The following is a 17,096-nucleotide window of genomic DNA, read 5'->3' on the forward strand; positions in this document are numbered from 1 at the left end:
TCAGTAACATGACTATCATTTTTGAATCATTAAATTCCATTATTCGTACCACGTGCAGTTCAAAATTATATTTTTTGAAAAAATTCAAGTAAATGAAATGAAGTAACTAAATATATCAAAGAGCCATAAAAAATCCCCAAATTCTAACTAGGAGTTCCTGGTGCTTTAAAAGGGCTGCACAAAAAATTTGGAGGCCAAAAACAAAAAAAAACTTTGCCGAATGCCGGGGCATGACACTCGGCAAAGGAGGTCTTTGCCGAGTGCCACGAATAAGGCACTCGGCAAAGAGGGTTTTGAATTTTTTTAAAAAAATTTCGTCTTTGCCGAGTGCCTTCACAGGACACTCGGCAAAGACATTTTAAAAAAATTAAATCTTTGCCGACTGCCGTGCCAGGGGCACTCAGCAAAGTATTTTTCAAAAAAAAATTTAAAAAAAAAATCTTTGCCGAGTGCCGTGCCAGGGGCACTCGGCAAAGTATTTTTCAAAAAAAAATTGCCGAGTGCCAGATCTGGGACACTCGGCAAAGAAATTTTTTGAAAAAAATTTAAATCTTTGCCGAGTGCCAGATCTGGGACACTCGGCAAAGAATTTTTTTTTTAAAAAATAAAATCTTTGCCGAGTGCCTAACAGCCGGCACTCGGCAAAGAAGGACGTGGCCGAACACCGTTACGCGGGTCATCCTATGCCGAGTGCCGCGCTTTTGCCGAGAGTCTGGCACTCGGCAAAGAAGTCCTTTGCCGAGTGCATTTTTTTGCCGAGTGTCCGGCACTCGGCAAAGAACTCTTTGCCGAGTGCAATTCTTTGCCGAGTGCAGCACTCGGCAAATAAGGTCTTTGCCGAGTGCCCAATTTTTGACACTCGACAAAGTCTCTGTTTCCGGTAGTGAAAGCTATAATTGCATTATCTGGTCAGTGCAATTGATTGATTCCTTTCGGTTTGTTCATCAGGATGGATAATTCCTCTTGATGTGGTTTGCTAACAGGACAACCTGATAGCGGCGGGCTTGCCTTGACTGGTCAAATGCGAGGCTGTACGACCAGCTCTATGGAAATGATCCTTGACGTGAAGTCGAGTCGCTCCTGTTGGCAAGTTCCTAATAGTTTGTCGTCAGAAATGTATGTAATTTCTGACGGTTTTCAGGCCTTTTCTATCGGTTTTTAGCCAACAAGATTATTTCGTGCTCTAGTAACCTGGAACAAAGCATTCCATAGGAATTTATGATTTGTAGGAACCCCGTCCTTCGTTCCAAAGGGTTTCATAGGAAATTTTCCTATAGTTCCAATCCTCTAAAATTTCCCCACCTGTCCTTTTGTTTTGACCAAATCAGGCCTTAGTGGTGTACATATAGCAGTTGTGTCATGTAGTTGTAAACAAAGGTTCCTTACATTCAAGTTGAACAAATCATGACCTACTTAGAAAAAAGGACACTCAATCGAATGAAAAGCATTAAATCTATTGAGTTGCTTGCACCAACCAATTTATCCTAGAAGCTTAATAGCCTGTTCGTTTGGCTGTGGCTTGTCGTAAACGATCGTAAATTTCCAGCCGGAATAGTATTTTTCTCTCACCAGCCAGCAGTACTTCTTCATGAACCAGCAACGATACGAACCAGCCAACCGAACAGACTTTTAAATTGATAGAGAAGGGTAGACAATTCACTTACACTTATTAACACTCCCCCTTAGGCCTCGAACGTGTAATAAGTGTGAAAAACTGAGTTATGGAACCTTGAGGTTTTGCCACACTATTCATGGAACCTTGAAGTTTTGCCACACTATTCATATACGTTTGAAAAATTCTTCACTCGTTTTTTCAGTGAAAAGATAACATACTTGCCATGATGTTTGCAGCCATCTACTAATACTAGTTGCAATATTAATGGGCACTTCATAGCCAAGCCTGGTAGCTACTCTCTATGTACCATACACAACAACTACTCTATATAATAAGCTAAAGGAGGACGCGACGTCCCCTAATCTATTGTTTTGTTCGAAGTAGCTGTCGACAATCTACCTGATCTTTGCTCACAGAACGAGCAATCAGGAAGCCGACTGCCAGTGCACACACATTCACACGGCATTGGATCTATCATGGAGCAAGCTAGCATTGCGCAACTTGTGTTACCGACCTTTTGACATGGCCCCAAGAGATAGATGTCTTTGTCTTTGAGTTACCGAGTAGCAGAAGAAAGGGACAGTCTAGCTAGGAAGGATAGACAACACGAAGTATGATGTGGGCTCTGGCTGAGCTTCTACACTGCTCAATTAGCAGACAAGGCGCACGCGGTTGCTTTCATCTGTAGCATGTACGACATATGTAACGTGCGTCATGATGAAAATTGAGTTTACTTGAGCTCGTTGCACACAATAAAATCAGGAGGAAGTTTGCATGAGAACCAATGAGAAATCAATTTATTTTTGTGTTATTCTTAGAACTTTTGCTGTTTACAAATTCAGGATTAACTACGTAGAATGGTAAATAGAATATAAGAATATACTAGACCACATACAAAAAAAAAATCATATAAATATTTAAAACGGTGATGTCATTAGCGAGTTGAACATATCCCCATCGAGTAAACTTAAATATAACAGAGTTGAACTGTGAATGGTTTTTTTTTCTATTGCATCATGAGAGAAAATAAAACCGGGAGATGATGACACAAGAATGCAACGGAAAGAAAATTAAAGCAAGAACGACAAGGATGAACAGCCAAATGGAGGATCTGTGAGCACTGAGCATTGGCAGCGACCACGTTACTATCAGGGGCATGACGTGCATGGTTGGAGAATCTGCGTAGCGAAAGTTATTGAAATTAAAAAAAATTATCAAAGTCAAGATGAAATCAGTACTAATTAAGTACTGCCTCCCAGATCCCGGCCGGACAGAAACCATTAGACGTGGCCAGATGGCTGAATTTGGAATGGTTTACAGTTGATAAATTCGTACCAAATCTGAGGGTTCAGAACCCAAAATACATATTTATGTAGAAATGAAAATGCCAGGTTTGGTACTGTGGTGGGCTTGACTAGAGGCCGCTTGGGTTACATTATTTTACAGAAAACAATTCATGAATAACCAGTGGAAAAGATCATGCTGCCATGGCGGCAACAAATTTTGTTTTTCAAATTGCCAGGGCACAGGAATTTCAGTTCTAGCTACCAAATGGTAGGGGCATAGAACTAATCAACTAAACAAATCGGCAGACTGTCAAACACAATTTATTAACCAAAGCAAGTCAACTCAATTGCTGAAGTCGGCAATGCATGGGTTGAAGGATTCAAACTTCAAGCATTATTGATCACTATCACTCGCACAATATAGCGTACAATGGACAGTCTACTCATTGATAAGGGCCTTTAATTTGCTAGGCGTAATCACATATAATATTATAAATGTTAATTTATACACAAATAGTAGACCCTTACTTGCTAATTGTACTTTGGTCGGCCCCAATTTTCTGTTTCAATACATACTAATTTGATCTAACCGTCGATATCTTCATTCAATAATAATTCTTTTGCGGACCGGTTCTTTCCATTGTAATCATTGAAACTTCAGCATGGTTTTTTGGGGAATTAAATGAGAAGATTTTGACTTGCTAGGCCAAATTGTGATGTTTTTTAATCATAGTACAAAAGCAGAAGCTCACATATATGTGCGCTCGCCCTTAGTCGGCATATTTTGAAATTAATGAAGTCATCAAAGAGTCACTTTATATAAAGTGATTTTGGGTAAAGTGACTTTGAAATTAATGTTGTCGACGAGCATGTCACCTAACATAAAAAAAAATAGTGCCATTGATGGGTAGAAAGTGATTATCTATGAAAACCTCTTTATATAAAGTGATTTTGTGTGTGGAATGAATCAAGGATGAGGTAATCGATCTTTTTAGCTCCCAGTCTTCTAGTTTAATTTAGAGAATCATTAATATAGAATCAATTCTTAGTAAAAAAAATCTGTTTGGCAGATCTCTTGGATTCACCCTAGAAACTGCTCTACGAGCTATGCCAAACTGACTCTTAATTAGTCCCTTGCACACTTTGATCACCAAACTAATAAGACATACATCAAACTCAAAAACTTGATATATTATAGCTGATACAGAAAACATTACCAGTTTGTGAAATGGAGGAACCCATCATACAAATATGAACCCTGGGTTCAGTCATCTTTAGACGGCTCTAGCAAACGTGATTGAGCTAATTGACCTTGAGCAGTGCAGGTGTCAATGTGTCAGCTATCTAGGCTCCAGGTCCAGGATAACTGGAAAGTTAACGTGAAAACAGATGGATGCGTACAACTGCATGCCGACAAGAAGGCCAAGGAATAATCAAGCCTGCGTTGAAATGTGTGATAAGACGCGTAGATGGTGGATATACGAGGTAAAAAGTACATTTTGTATAAACATCTAACACCTGACCTTACATTATTAGCTAGGTAAATTAAATTTTTTACTGGAGTTACAACTGTACTGGTGTATATACGAAGGGCTGAGCCCTCGATCAACAAGATATATATAACCAATTTATTTATCAACTACTAGTAATATACATGAAGTTGGATCAAAGGTTAGCTGCACATCTGAAGTTGTTGGAAGGCTTAAACGTGTACTAATAAATGAACCGACGATGTTGCCACCGGGAAAAAGACATTCGAGATCGGGTGTCACGTAAACAACCCCAGTTATTTTTATTTTATTAACAATAAATATAATGGACATTATTACATTATTGCAAGTGTGTCGATGTGATGATGTGTCATGAGCTACACATCAGGCGGCAGGGATAGACGATAACGCGCACGGTAAAGTTGACGTGAAAACACAGGACAGGATCGCCACCACCCGTGCCTGCAGGATGCGTGCAAGTGCCAAAAGACAGTGATCCCAGCACACACGGCCAAGGAATGACGGAGCATGCTGCATGCAGGAGCTAGGCGCCGTGTCTGCGCCTAGCTGGGCATATGCAACTGCAAGGTAGGAGGACTTGCAATGCAACAAGCTAAGGTCAACTCCCTCGCCCGCCCATAGTCCCATGGCTCGGCTCCATGAGGCCGGCTGGCCGGGGCGGTAGAGAGATAAGGTGGCGATAAAATATAACTATACTGGCTAGCTAGGTTAGATAAACTATTCTGTGGTGGTTGCATGCGATCGTGGTAGCTCGTAGCTGTCGTCACATGGGGCATGCAAGACGTGCCGCCCCCTGAAACAGAGCACCACACCAAGCCCGGCCCGCCGGCGGTTTCTATATGCAACTAACCAAATAACAACTATAACCAAATAATCATGTATTACAAGTACATTAAGGCGCCGTTTGTATGTACTATGTACCACCTCTTAATAATAGGAATAATTACTAGAAGAAAAATAAATTAACATAGATAGATATAGGCAAAACATATTTTCTGAGGCGCTTCCGGCGTCCGTCTCTAAACAATAGTCGTTGCGGGCATAGTGCCTGTCTCTATAAAATAGGGAAAACCACGCAAAAAAGCTTGTTGTCAAGTCCAATGTTATCGTGCCTGCTACCAAATCCGCTTCTGAGCTCGGCGTCACAGGCTAGGGTGAGGGAGTCGAGTATAGCTGGGAGAGCGAGAAGCCACCCATGGGCGGATCGGAGAGGGGTTGGAGCATTACAGGAAGGGGGTAGGTCACTTCGGCTCCTAAACCCACTTCTACCTTAGCTTTTGAACCCACCGCCATGGCATTGTCCCATGCCTGAAGCCTCAACGGTGTCTTCACATGGCGGACACCCCCAAGCAACTAGCTACCGTTGGATCTAGATCTGCTGGCTTGGGGAAAGTAGAAGAGCTAGCGGGAGCGAACCGGGGCAAAGGAGAGAGTGAAAAGAGGAGGGAGGGAGTGGAGGCTAGGGCTAAGCGTCTCTCTTCTAGGAGAGGTACAACCGAAGAATATCGTGTGGTACTTAAAAGCTAGGATTTGCTTAGTTGGCCAGTTGTAGGCCTTAGTCTTATTGACATAGGTAAATCTTTTAAGAGGTCCGTCTCTAAAAATACACTCTACTTTTAGATGCAGTCCTATTAATCAGTTGATAGAGGCAGCTAGGACTTAGTCCTAAATCGACCATCTCTGAAATTGACTAGGTACTTTTGAAGACATAGAAACTTTTAGTTACACCTCTCTAAAAAAGGTGTTGTCTTCTAAAATCGTTTCATAGTAGTGAATAGTCCTATAAAATTTCTCTGATTCAAATAGCTGGTAGCTTAACATATGGGTCTTTAGACTAGGTCCATGTGATGAATTTAGTTCATACACTACCGGAAACAGTGGCTTTGCCGTGTGCCCCGGGCACACGGCGAAGCCTAAAAAACACTCGGCAAAGGCTTTGCTGAGTGTAACACTCAGCAAACAGCATACGACATCTACAATGCTGGCAAACGTCTCTTTGCCGAGTGTTAAAACCGACGCTCGGCAAAAAAAAGTAACGTGACGACGAGAAGACGGTCACGACGCGTTTGCTGAGTGTCTAACGGCATGGGCACTATGCAAAGATGTCATATTTGCCGAGTGTCCACGGGAAAAAACACTCGGCAAACATGGCCTGTTTGCCGAGTGTCCCAGCCCTGACACTCGGCAAACATGGCTTGGTTCGCCTAGTGTCCACCTAGTTAATCAACAGTTTCCTGGGAATTGAATCTTACAAAAAATACAAAACCATTGCAAGCAAAAAGTATCCACCTGCCACGATTTAACAAGGCCCATTCCAAGCATGCATTCAGAAAGCAGGCACCATCATCAGTAACCACATCGTGAAGAGAAACATCCATCACTGCATTTCTCTGAAACAGTCACTACGCCAGATTTGCACATCACTGCCGGCCTCATCACTGTCGGATTTGTGAGAACCGGCAGTGATGTACCTTCACTGCCAGTTATGAGCTTGAAAATGAAAAAATAATTGGGGCTGGGCTAAAACCGGCTGGGAAGGACCACATCACTGCCGGTTTGTGGCTTGAACCGGCAGTGTTTTGGCGGGCACTCATCACTGCCAGTTTAAGCCAAGAGCCGACAGTGATAGGGCTCTATCACTATCGGTTCTAGCCAAGAACCGACGGTGATAAGCCTACAACACAAAAAGGCTGCAATCGTCCTCTCCTTTCTCCTCTCTTCCATCCCGAGAACAGAGGCGCGCGTTTAGACCCCTCTATTGTTGTGGCTGCTCTTCACCATGAAGCTAGTGCTTGGATTTTGAAGAATGGCTTGATCTTTTTGCTTTAAGGTTAGTAACAAACATCGACTCCTTTGATTTTGTTGCTTAATTAGCTTCGTTTTGATGGCTACATTGCTTGATTCTCATTCTAGTTCTTTCTCCATTCTAGAGAGCACTTTTCCAATTGGAGATTTGTGCCAGGCTCAAATTGTGGTGAATCCATCATCCAAAAGGTTGGTGTCTATGAACACATTTAAATTCCTAGCTAATTATTCCATGGTGGTCAAGATCATCATTGTTAGTAGGTGATGCTATAATTAGTTCTTAGAAGTAGAGTAGAATAGTTGTTCTTCAATATTGTGTAATAATTGTTTTTTACTACGATTTTCAATTTACAGGGCCGGGGCTACCAATTTCAATTTTTGAATAATTAGTGTACAATAATGTTTTCCAAAAATGGTACTTTTGAGCTACAATTGTTGTTCATGAAGCTCGATTTCTTATTAATTCTTTGTAATTACTGTCTCAGTATTTTTTTGTGCAGAGATGGATCGAGAGTGGATGCATCTATCCCGAACGGACAAGCGGTAATGCATGGCGTCAGCCAGTTTATCACCGATGCCAAAGCCCATGCTGGGAATGGGAACCCTGTCTTCTGCCCATGCAAAGATTGCAAGAATCATAGGAACTTTCGTCAAATTGAGTCTATACAATCGCACTTGATTACCAGGGGGTTCATGCCAAACTATACAATATGGACTTTGCATGGCGATGTTTGTGTGAATGTTCTGCGGGAAAACGATGATGATGTGGACATGCTTGACGTAGCCATCCACGATGCTGACGAGGAACCCGGTGTCAACACGGAACCTATGGCCACAGTTAATAATGTGTTTAGGAACACGCTAGCTGACGACACCGAGGATAACGATGGCATTTCTCAGCTGGTACGTAATGTAGAGACCGGATGTCTTAGTGAAAGACAGCTGAAAAAGCTAGAGAAAATGAGACAAGATGGCAAAACACCATTGTATAGGAATTGTCCAATAAGCAAACTAGAAGCCGACATCATGCTGTTAGAGTTCAAATCGACAAACGGATTGAGCGATAAAGGCTTCGATTAGTTGTTAGGTATAATAAGGAAAATGCTCCCAGAAAAAAAAGTTGCCAGAAAAGACATACTTGGCCAAGCAAATGATCTGCCCCATCAGCCTCGAGGTTGAAAAAATCCACGCGTGTTCCAATGATTGCATATTGTACCGTGGAGAAAAATACAAAGACTTGGACAAGTGCCCCAAGTGTGAAGCTCCATGGTACAAGGAAGGGCCGTCAGATGAGGGTACCAAGACTAGAGGAGGTCCCGTAAAGGTCGTTTGGTATTTCTCTATAGCTCCCCAGGTGCATAGGCTGTTTGCATGTGCAAAGTTAGCCAAGCTGTTGCGCTGGCATGGCGAAGAGCGTAAGAAAGATACAATGATGAGGCACCCCGCCGATGGGCATGACTGGAGGATTGTCAATACTATGTTCTATAAGGACATCGGTGGAGAGGTAAGGCACCTTTGGTTTGCTTTGAGCACAGACGGGATGAATCCTTTCGACCAGGTTAGAAGCAATCATAGCACCTGTCCAGTGACGCTCTGTATATACAACCTTCCACCTTGGGTCTATATGAAGCGGTCGTACATCCAGATGCCACTACTGATCCAAGGGCTAAGACAGCCTGGGAATGACATCGATGTGTTTCTGGAACCAGTGATCGATGAACTAGTGGAGATGTTTGAAAAGGGTGTGCCGGATGTTTGGGACGAGTACAAAAAGGAACATATCACGATCAAGGGAGTACTTATCGCTACAATCACCGACCTACCAGGTCGAGGTTCGTTGTCCAGAGAGAAGACAAAAGGCTATACTGGATGTGTCGAGTGCTTGGACGACACCGATGCGGTAAATCTGCCAAATAACTCAAAGATAGTTTATATGGGACACCGTAGGTTCCTACCTAAGGATCTCCCTTACCGCAGGAACAGAAAAGAATTCAATGGTACTATTGAGAAACACTTAGCTCCAAAATATCGAGATAGGCCTGCGATACTTCGAGAACTCAACAAACTGGAGGTTGTCCTTGGGAAGGGGGACAATGCAGTAGCAGCACCTGATGGGAGCGTTTGGAAGAAAAAATCTGTTTTCTAGAAACTACCTTACTGGCCATTTCTGAGTGTACGCCACTGTCTTGATCCCATGCACATCACTAAAAACATGTGCACTAACACTCTTAACACCTTGATGGACACCGGGGGGACATCGAAGGATTCACTAGCCACACGCCTGGACATGCAACACTTGGGAATCAGGAAGGAGCTGCATCCCGTGGAGCTAGAGAATGGCCAGTTCAAACTTCCAGTTGTGTCATGGACATTGAAGAAGGAAGAAAAGTGTGCGCTTATTTCTTTCTTCAATGAACTCAAAGTCCCAACGGGCTACTGTGCGAACCCGAAGAGGCTAGTGAACATGAGAGAACTCAAGTTCAACTATGGCCCTATGAAGGCCCATGACTGTCATGTCATTATGACTCAACTGCTCCCTGTTGCCCTGCATGGTATCCTCCCCCCAAAGGTCCGCGCTCCAATCATAAAGCTTTGCTCGTTCTTCAACACGATCTCAAAAAAGGTCATTGATGTGTCCACGCTAGAGCAGCTGCAGCGGGACATAGCCGAAACTCTCGTTAGGCTTGAGATGCATTTCCCGCCGACTTACTTTGATATCTCATTGCATCTGGTCATTCATCTTGTTGACCAAATTAGAGCCCTTGGCCCAATGTACCTGCATCAGATGTTTCCTTTCAAAAGATTGATGAAAGTTTTCAGGAGGTATGTTAGGAACAGATTCAGGCTAGAAGGGGGCATGGTTGAAGGATGGTCAACGGAGGAGGCCATTGAGTTCTGCACATATTATCTAGACATTAAAAGGGTCGGAGTTCCAGAATCTTGTCATGAGGGAAGACTACGTGGCAAAGGAACGATCGGGGAGAAATCTATTATAGTAGACGACCCTGTTTCTTTTAGACAAGCACAGTTCGCTATTCTCTAGCAAGCCGAGGGTGTGATGCCATACATTGATGAGCACAGGCAATCGCTGCAAACTCTGTATCCGAGCAGGTCACAGGCTTGGCTGGATAAAAAACATAAGGAGGAATTTGTCAGCTGGTTGCGACGTCGCTTGCTTGGAATAAAGTTGGGTAATCAACTGGATGCCTTAGCCAAGGGACCTTCGAGTACATATCTTAAGTACCAAGGGTATGAGATCAATGGATTCACATTTTACACAAAAAGGCAAGATGGAAAGAGCACATACCAAAATTGTGGTGTTTGTTTTGATGCTCACGACGAGAACGGCAACGTGCAGGCGACATACTATGGTTTCATAGAGGAGATATGGGAGCTAGCCTACGGTCCGTTGAAGGCAGCTCTTTTTCGCTACTAGTGGGTCCAGCTCAAGGAAATCAACACTGACAGCGAAGGGTTCACTACCGTTGATCTCACTAAGACCGCATATAGAGACGACCCCTTCGTCCTTGCAAGAGATGTTATGTAAGTCTTCTATGCAAGGGACAACAAGACAAAAGGAATGCTAAAAGTAGTCCTAGAAGGGAAAAATAAGATTGTCGATGTTGATGGAGTGACGAACGAAGAAGACTACAGGGGCTATCAGGAAATGCCTTCATTCGGGGCGAACGTACCCCTACCTATCCTTCAAGAGGGTGACGAACCTGCTTACGTACGAATTGATCACAATGAGGCCCGCATTGTTGATGGACCTAAAGATAGTTAGATTATTATTAACTATGTAATCATTATACATATGTTATATTAGTAATTCGTACTGAATATTTAATTTATATTTTGTGCGCATCTCTACAATTTAATTATTGACTATGTAATCAAATATTAAGATGATGTTCACAAACACTATTATTTGATAATTATAGACCATTAATTCATTATCATGGAATTAAATAATCAAGACACAAATTTTTGTGTTATTTTAGAATATAAACTAACTACATTATTTCTATTAATAAATAAAGAAAGAAAAACAAAATAAGTGAACTCCCTATTCTATCTCAGCAGTTAAGGCCGCGCACTCTGTACTCTGAGACCCGCGCTCGAATCCCAGGCGGGCCAAACTTTTTTGATTTTGCATTTATTATTTAGTAGTGCATTACAATGGGATAAAAGAAAAAATAAAACCATTCTAACCGAACTCCCTATCCTAACTCAGCGGTTAAGGCCGCGCACTCTCGACCCCGTGACCCGCACTCGAATCTCAGGCGGGCCAAACTTTTTTATATTTTTTACAAAAGGCTGCGATGGCAGGCTCCAAACCGACACTGTTTTTTTTTATTTTTTTACCTAAAGTTGGCGGCAGGGCCCTTCACTGCCGGTTTTGGTTTTAAAACCGGCAGTGATAGTTTCTATCACAGTCGGTTGCTCAAACCGACACAGAAGGCCCCATTCACTGTCGATTTTTAAACTAAAACCGACAGTGATATGTAGATGCTCCTCACATGCCAACAGTGCTCCCATGACCACAACCACGACTGCTAGCCCCTATAAAATGGCCCTTGGCCAGGAGCTAGCCTCTCCATGCATGTTGGTTTCAGCCAGGCCTTATCAGCCATGATACAATGTTTTCCTCTCACAACAAACCACAGATATCGTTATGCATCGTAGTCCACCAAAATGGTGCACACATGAGGTACTACAAGAATGCTACTAAAGATAGAGCAACGCCGAAGATTGGAGATGCCACGAGGTTCACAGAGCCATCCGCTGTGGTGCCGAGCTGAATTCGATGAGCTCTGGACTGTACCAAGAAAAAGGCCATGTACAGCAGAGGCATGGATTCATCGATGCCACTTATCATCTCCAACCGGTATAGCTCGTAGACCACCTTGGTGCTGTTGTTTGACCCTAGTTGGTGCTAGAAGAATGCTACTGAGGTGGTTAAATTATAATGTGTTGATACACATTGATGGTAACATTGACCTGTATGCAAATATGTCTTTGTTATCGTATATGTAATTTTAGTGTAAGGTCTTTGTTATCGTATATGTAACTTATTTCTAGTTTTTTTATGTATTTCATTACTATCTAAATAAATATATCGTTGTTGTTAAAACTTTCCACTATAGTATCTAAATAAATATATCCTTCACATATATGCACCTTCACTGTTGGTTCTATTTAGAAACCGACAGTGACAGTCACCTTCACTGTCGGTTCTATTTAAAAACCGACAGTGATAGTAACTTTCAGTGTCGGTTCTGTTTAAACACCGGCAGTGATGTCCATGTCCCCCTATATAAAACAAACTGCCGGCCATATACATCGATCCCACCCACCCACGAACTCTCTCAGTCTCATTTCTCACATTTCACTCTCACTTCTCAAGACATCCACTCTCTCTCTCTCTACATGATTTGGTCATGGCTCCTGCATTTTTCAATGGTATTGATATGTTGTCTTCTCCAATATTCTATCTATATTCATTTGATCTATATTTATATTCATGTTTCTTTGCATTCTACATTTATATATATTCTTATTCATTGCATTCGATCTATATTTAATTATGTTGCCACATTTTACTTGGAAGATTTTTTGTGCATATATTTTATGTTCATATTTTTTTGCATTTTATCGATCAGGTGGTATGAACAACGGACCTCCCCCACCACAAGAACCAGGTTTCCACCCTGGCGATGAGCCATTCGCTCCTAATGTGGCCATTCCATGGTTCCCTGTTCTAGCTATTGTATGAAATATTTTCCAGCATCTTTTGTTTTTTTATGCTAACAAATAACTATAATTAGTTTAATATCATTGTTGCATTCATATATGTCGCAGACTATATCCCCAATAGATTGGCTGCGAACAACACTTAGCTGGTTCTTTATCTCAGACATCGTCGAGAACACGGCATCTAATGCAAGTGGTCGGTTATGGACGTGTGAACTCAGTTTTTTCATCCCTGTGAGGGGTTCAAATCATCAGAACCATATCCACGGGACAGGAATACAGAGCCCGGATGTGATAAGCGCTCAATTAAGTGCCGTGCGCATTTGTTTAGAGGCACTTTGATGTATTTGCTATGATGTGCCTGATTTCTCGCACTTCAAGGCACTTGCTTTGAATGCTGGTGATATCCCCGTCCCGCAAGCAAGCGAATGATTTGCGAGCTACAACCATGCGGATGTGGTAAAATGGTCACTTATACCTGAGTCGTAGTTATTTGTTGTTTATTATTGTAATAACATTCTCTATTTTTTTTCTTTTTCTCCACATGCAAATTGCGCTACAGGACCTTACCTATGCTGCATGTGGCTTGTGGGCCGTTCTAGACCAAGCTACGGAGCAACTCGGGTACGATTGGGACTTCTGCAATGGAAACCTTGGCCAGCTCACTATAGAAGGACGCCAGTACTGCATAAGGATTACTAACAGGGGCAGTGGTCGTTTAGTAGGTTACATCTATGGCCGACCATTCTTTCGGTATTGTGAGGCACGAGAGAGTGCACTCATTAGGGCATTGGACTTCATCGATACAAGCGGATACATAATCCGTTACATCAATTACCATATATGGCTACAGAGGCATGTTAGTGTGCATGGCCTGATCGATCCCAGCAGTGATTCCGATAGTAATTAATGTTTATTTAGCTAGGTTTTCAAGGTCGTAGTTTAATTGGGCTCTAATTTTAATATGTACAGCTTTGTGTGTTTAATTATTGTCATGCATGTAATTCGTGTAACATTCTGGTGTCGTATTGGTCTCAAACTTTTTCTCAGACTTGCACTTGCCACATGTGAATGAAACACCAAGTTTGGGATTTTCCGAAGATGGTTTGCTACTTTCTGAGGTTTAATTGAATTTCCGCGCGACGAGACCGTTTAATTATAGGTTGAACTGAGTCTACCCACGAAAAGATCCAGAATGGTGCCAAACTTTTACACAGGCTCTAATGTGCCCTAGGGATAAGAATTTTGTGGAGGTGGATGGAAAAATCTATTGGGAACAAGATGAAATTCACCCTCTTTTGTCTCATTTGGCACGGAGAAAAATATAATAAATAAAAAAATGAACAGAAAAACCTAAGATCCTGTGTGGGGTCTTAATTTGGGTGTAAATGCTTGCCTAAAAAATTTGAAGCCATTTCGACATAGGCGGAGTATACATGCTTCATAGAGGTACATGTGCCCTTTCATCGAATCATGACTATACACATAGGTTATCAAGGTTTCTGTGGTTCATAGGCATTTCGTTGTCGTATTGGTCTCAAACTTGCACTTGCCACGTGTGAAGGAAACACCAAGTTTGGGATTTTCCGGAGATAGTTTGCTACTTTTTGAGGTTTAATTGAATTTCCGTGCGACGAGACCGTTTAATTATAGGTTGAACTGAGTCTACCCACGAAAAGATCTAAAATGGTGCCAAACTTTTACACAAGCTCTAATGTGCCCTAGGGATAAGAATTTTGTGGAGGTGGATGGAAAAAATCTATTGGGTCCAAGATGAAATTCACCCTCTTTTCGTCTCATTTGGCACGGAGAAAAATATAATAAATAAAAAATGAACAGAAAAACCTAAGATCCTGTGTGGGGTCTTAATTTGGTATACATGCTTGCCAAAAAAAATTTCAAGACATTTCGACATAGGCGGAGTATATATGCTTCACAGAGGTACATGTGCCCTTTCATCGAACCATGACTATACACATAGGTTATCAAGGTTTCTATGGTTCATAGGCATTCCGGTGTCGTATTGGTCTTAAACTTTTTCCCAAGCTTGCACTTGCCACGTGTGAAGGAAACACCAAGTTTTGGATTTTTCAGAGATGGTTTGCTACTTCCTGAGGTTTGATTGAATTTCCGCGCGACGAGACCGTTTAATTATAGGTTGAACTGAGTCTACCCACGAAAAGATCTGGAATGGTGCCAAACTTTTACACAGGCTCTAATGTGCCCTAGGGATAAGAATTTTGTTGAGGTGGATGGAAAAATCTATTGGGTCCAAGATGAAATTCACCCTCTTTTGTCTCATTTGGCACAGAGAAAAATATAATAAATAAAAAAATGAACAAAAAAACCTAAGATCCTGTGTGGGGTCTTAATTTGGGTGTACATGCTTGTCAAAAAAATTTCAAGTCATTTCGACATAGGCGGAGTATACATGCTTCACAGAGGTACATGTGCCCTTTCATCGAACCATGACTATACACATAGGTTATCAATGTTTCTGTGGTTCATAGGCATTCCGATGTCGTATTGGTCTCAAACTTTTTCTCAGGATTGCACTTGCCACGTGTGAAGGAAACACCAAGTTTGGGATTTTTCGGAGATGGTTTGCTACTTTCTGAGGTTTAATTGAATTTCCGCGCAACGAGACCGTTTAATTATAGGTTGAACTGAGTCTACCCACGAAAAGATCCAAAATGGTGCCAAACTTTTACACATGCTCTAATGTGCCCTAGGGATAAGAATTTTGTGGAGGTGGATGAAAAAATCTATTGGGTCCAAGATGAAATTCACCCTCTTTTGTCTTATTCAGCACACAGAAAAATATAATTAATAAAAAAATGATTAAAAAAACCTAAGATCCTGTGTGGGATCTTAATTTGGGTGTACACGTTTGTCAAAAAAATTCAAGCCATTTCGACATAGGAATACATATGCTTCTATTTATTCAGTATATAAAAGATTTTTTTAATATATATAAACATCACTGTCGGTTTCAAGAAACCGGCAGTGATGAGAAGAAATCGACAGTGATGCTTGTTATCACTGTTGGTTTGTTTTGAAAACCGGCAGTGATATATAAAAAAATAAAAAAAAATTATGCCAGCCCTCGGTTTCGAGCTCGGGTCTCGGGCTACAGAGTTCAGACACTTAACCGCTGCGCTAGTATAGGATGTGTGCCATAGTTTATTTATTTTATCATTTTGACCTATAGACCGCTTAATAAATTATAAAATTAAACCAAAAAAATTGGGCCACCCGGGATTCAAACACGGGCATCGGGGGCTAAGTTGCGGGGTCTTAACCGTTAAGCCAGTAGGAGGTGTTCGAAAGATGTGGAAAAGATAATTTACTTATGCTGTAACCACACATAGAAATCATTGCCGGTTTAAAGAATGGCCCCGCAGTGATGTGACAGATGACAGACATGCTGCAACACGGTATTATCTAGAAGTGCAACAGTCCTGTTGGCCCCCTCGATCTCCGGTACGTAGCATATCATATACTACGATCTTCATGACAACGAGGTAAGCAAAACGAGGTCATACAAAATGCAACATCCAATATGTAAGCAAATAAAATGAGAGGTCATATGCAATGCAAAGTATCAACCCAAGGTGATGATGATCAAACTAAGGAATCGACGACACGGTTTTTTTAGCACCAGTAAATTAATCAGTAGTGCTACTACTAATTACTGCCGGTTCTGCCACATGCGTCGTCCCCCTACTGCCGGTCCTCTTCGCGCTTCTTGCACTCAGCCCTACGCCGGCGCCGTTCCGCATCCATCGTGAGACGCTGCTCGGTCTCCTCCTGGCGGCGGCGCTCCTCCTCCTCGTGGCGGCGCTTCTCCTCCTCCTCGCGGCGGCGCTCCTCCTCCTTGGAGATCTCGACGACGCGCTTCAGGATGCATTTGTCGGTCTCCTTCTGTGTGATGGCGTGATGGTGCCGGTCCTCCTCCACCGAAAGAGGTTCCGGTTCCTCCTCCGATGCAAGCTCACGATCCGGATCATCCTTGAGGTTCACCTCGAGGTCCGATTCGGACGACGGCGTCGGTGGAGGCGTCGGGGGGCGACGTGAGGATGATGGGTTCAGCTTCGCCCATGTTGTCTTCAAGCGGCGAGGCAT

General features: G+C 42.3%; 1 protein-coding gene across 1 annotated transcript; it reads right to left on the reverse strand.

Annotated features, from left to right (window-relative positions):
* Window positions 1–16,694: 16,694 nt before the first annotated feature.
* On the reverse strand, window positions 16,695–17,096 carry LOC136488405 (uncharacterized). Its single transcript, XM_066485348.1, has one exon. The coding sequence runs from the start codon at window positions 17,094–17,096 to the stop codon at window positions 16,695–16,697; it is 402 nt and encodes a 133-aa protein (XP_066341445.1).

This window comes from Miscanthus floridulus, chromosome 10 (genome assembly GCF_019320115.1).
Source record: "Miscanthus floridulus cultivar M001 chromosome 10, ASM1932011v1, whole genome shotgun sequence".
Lineage (NCBI taxonomy): Eukaryota > Viridiplantae > Streptophyta > Magnoliopsida > Poales > Poaceae > Miscanthus > Miscanthus floridulus.

Coding starts and splice junctions, on each gene's coding strand:
- LOC136488405 (XM_066485348.1), bottom strand. CDS start 17,096: ATGCCTCGCCGCTTGAAGACAACATGGGCGAAGCTGAACCCATCATCC.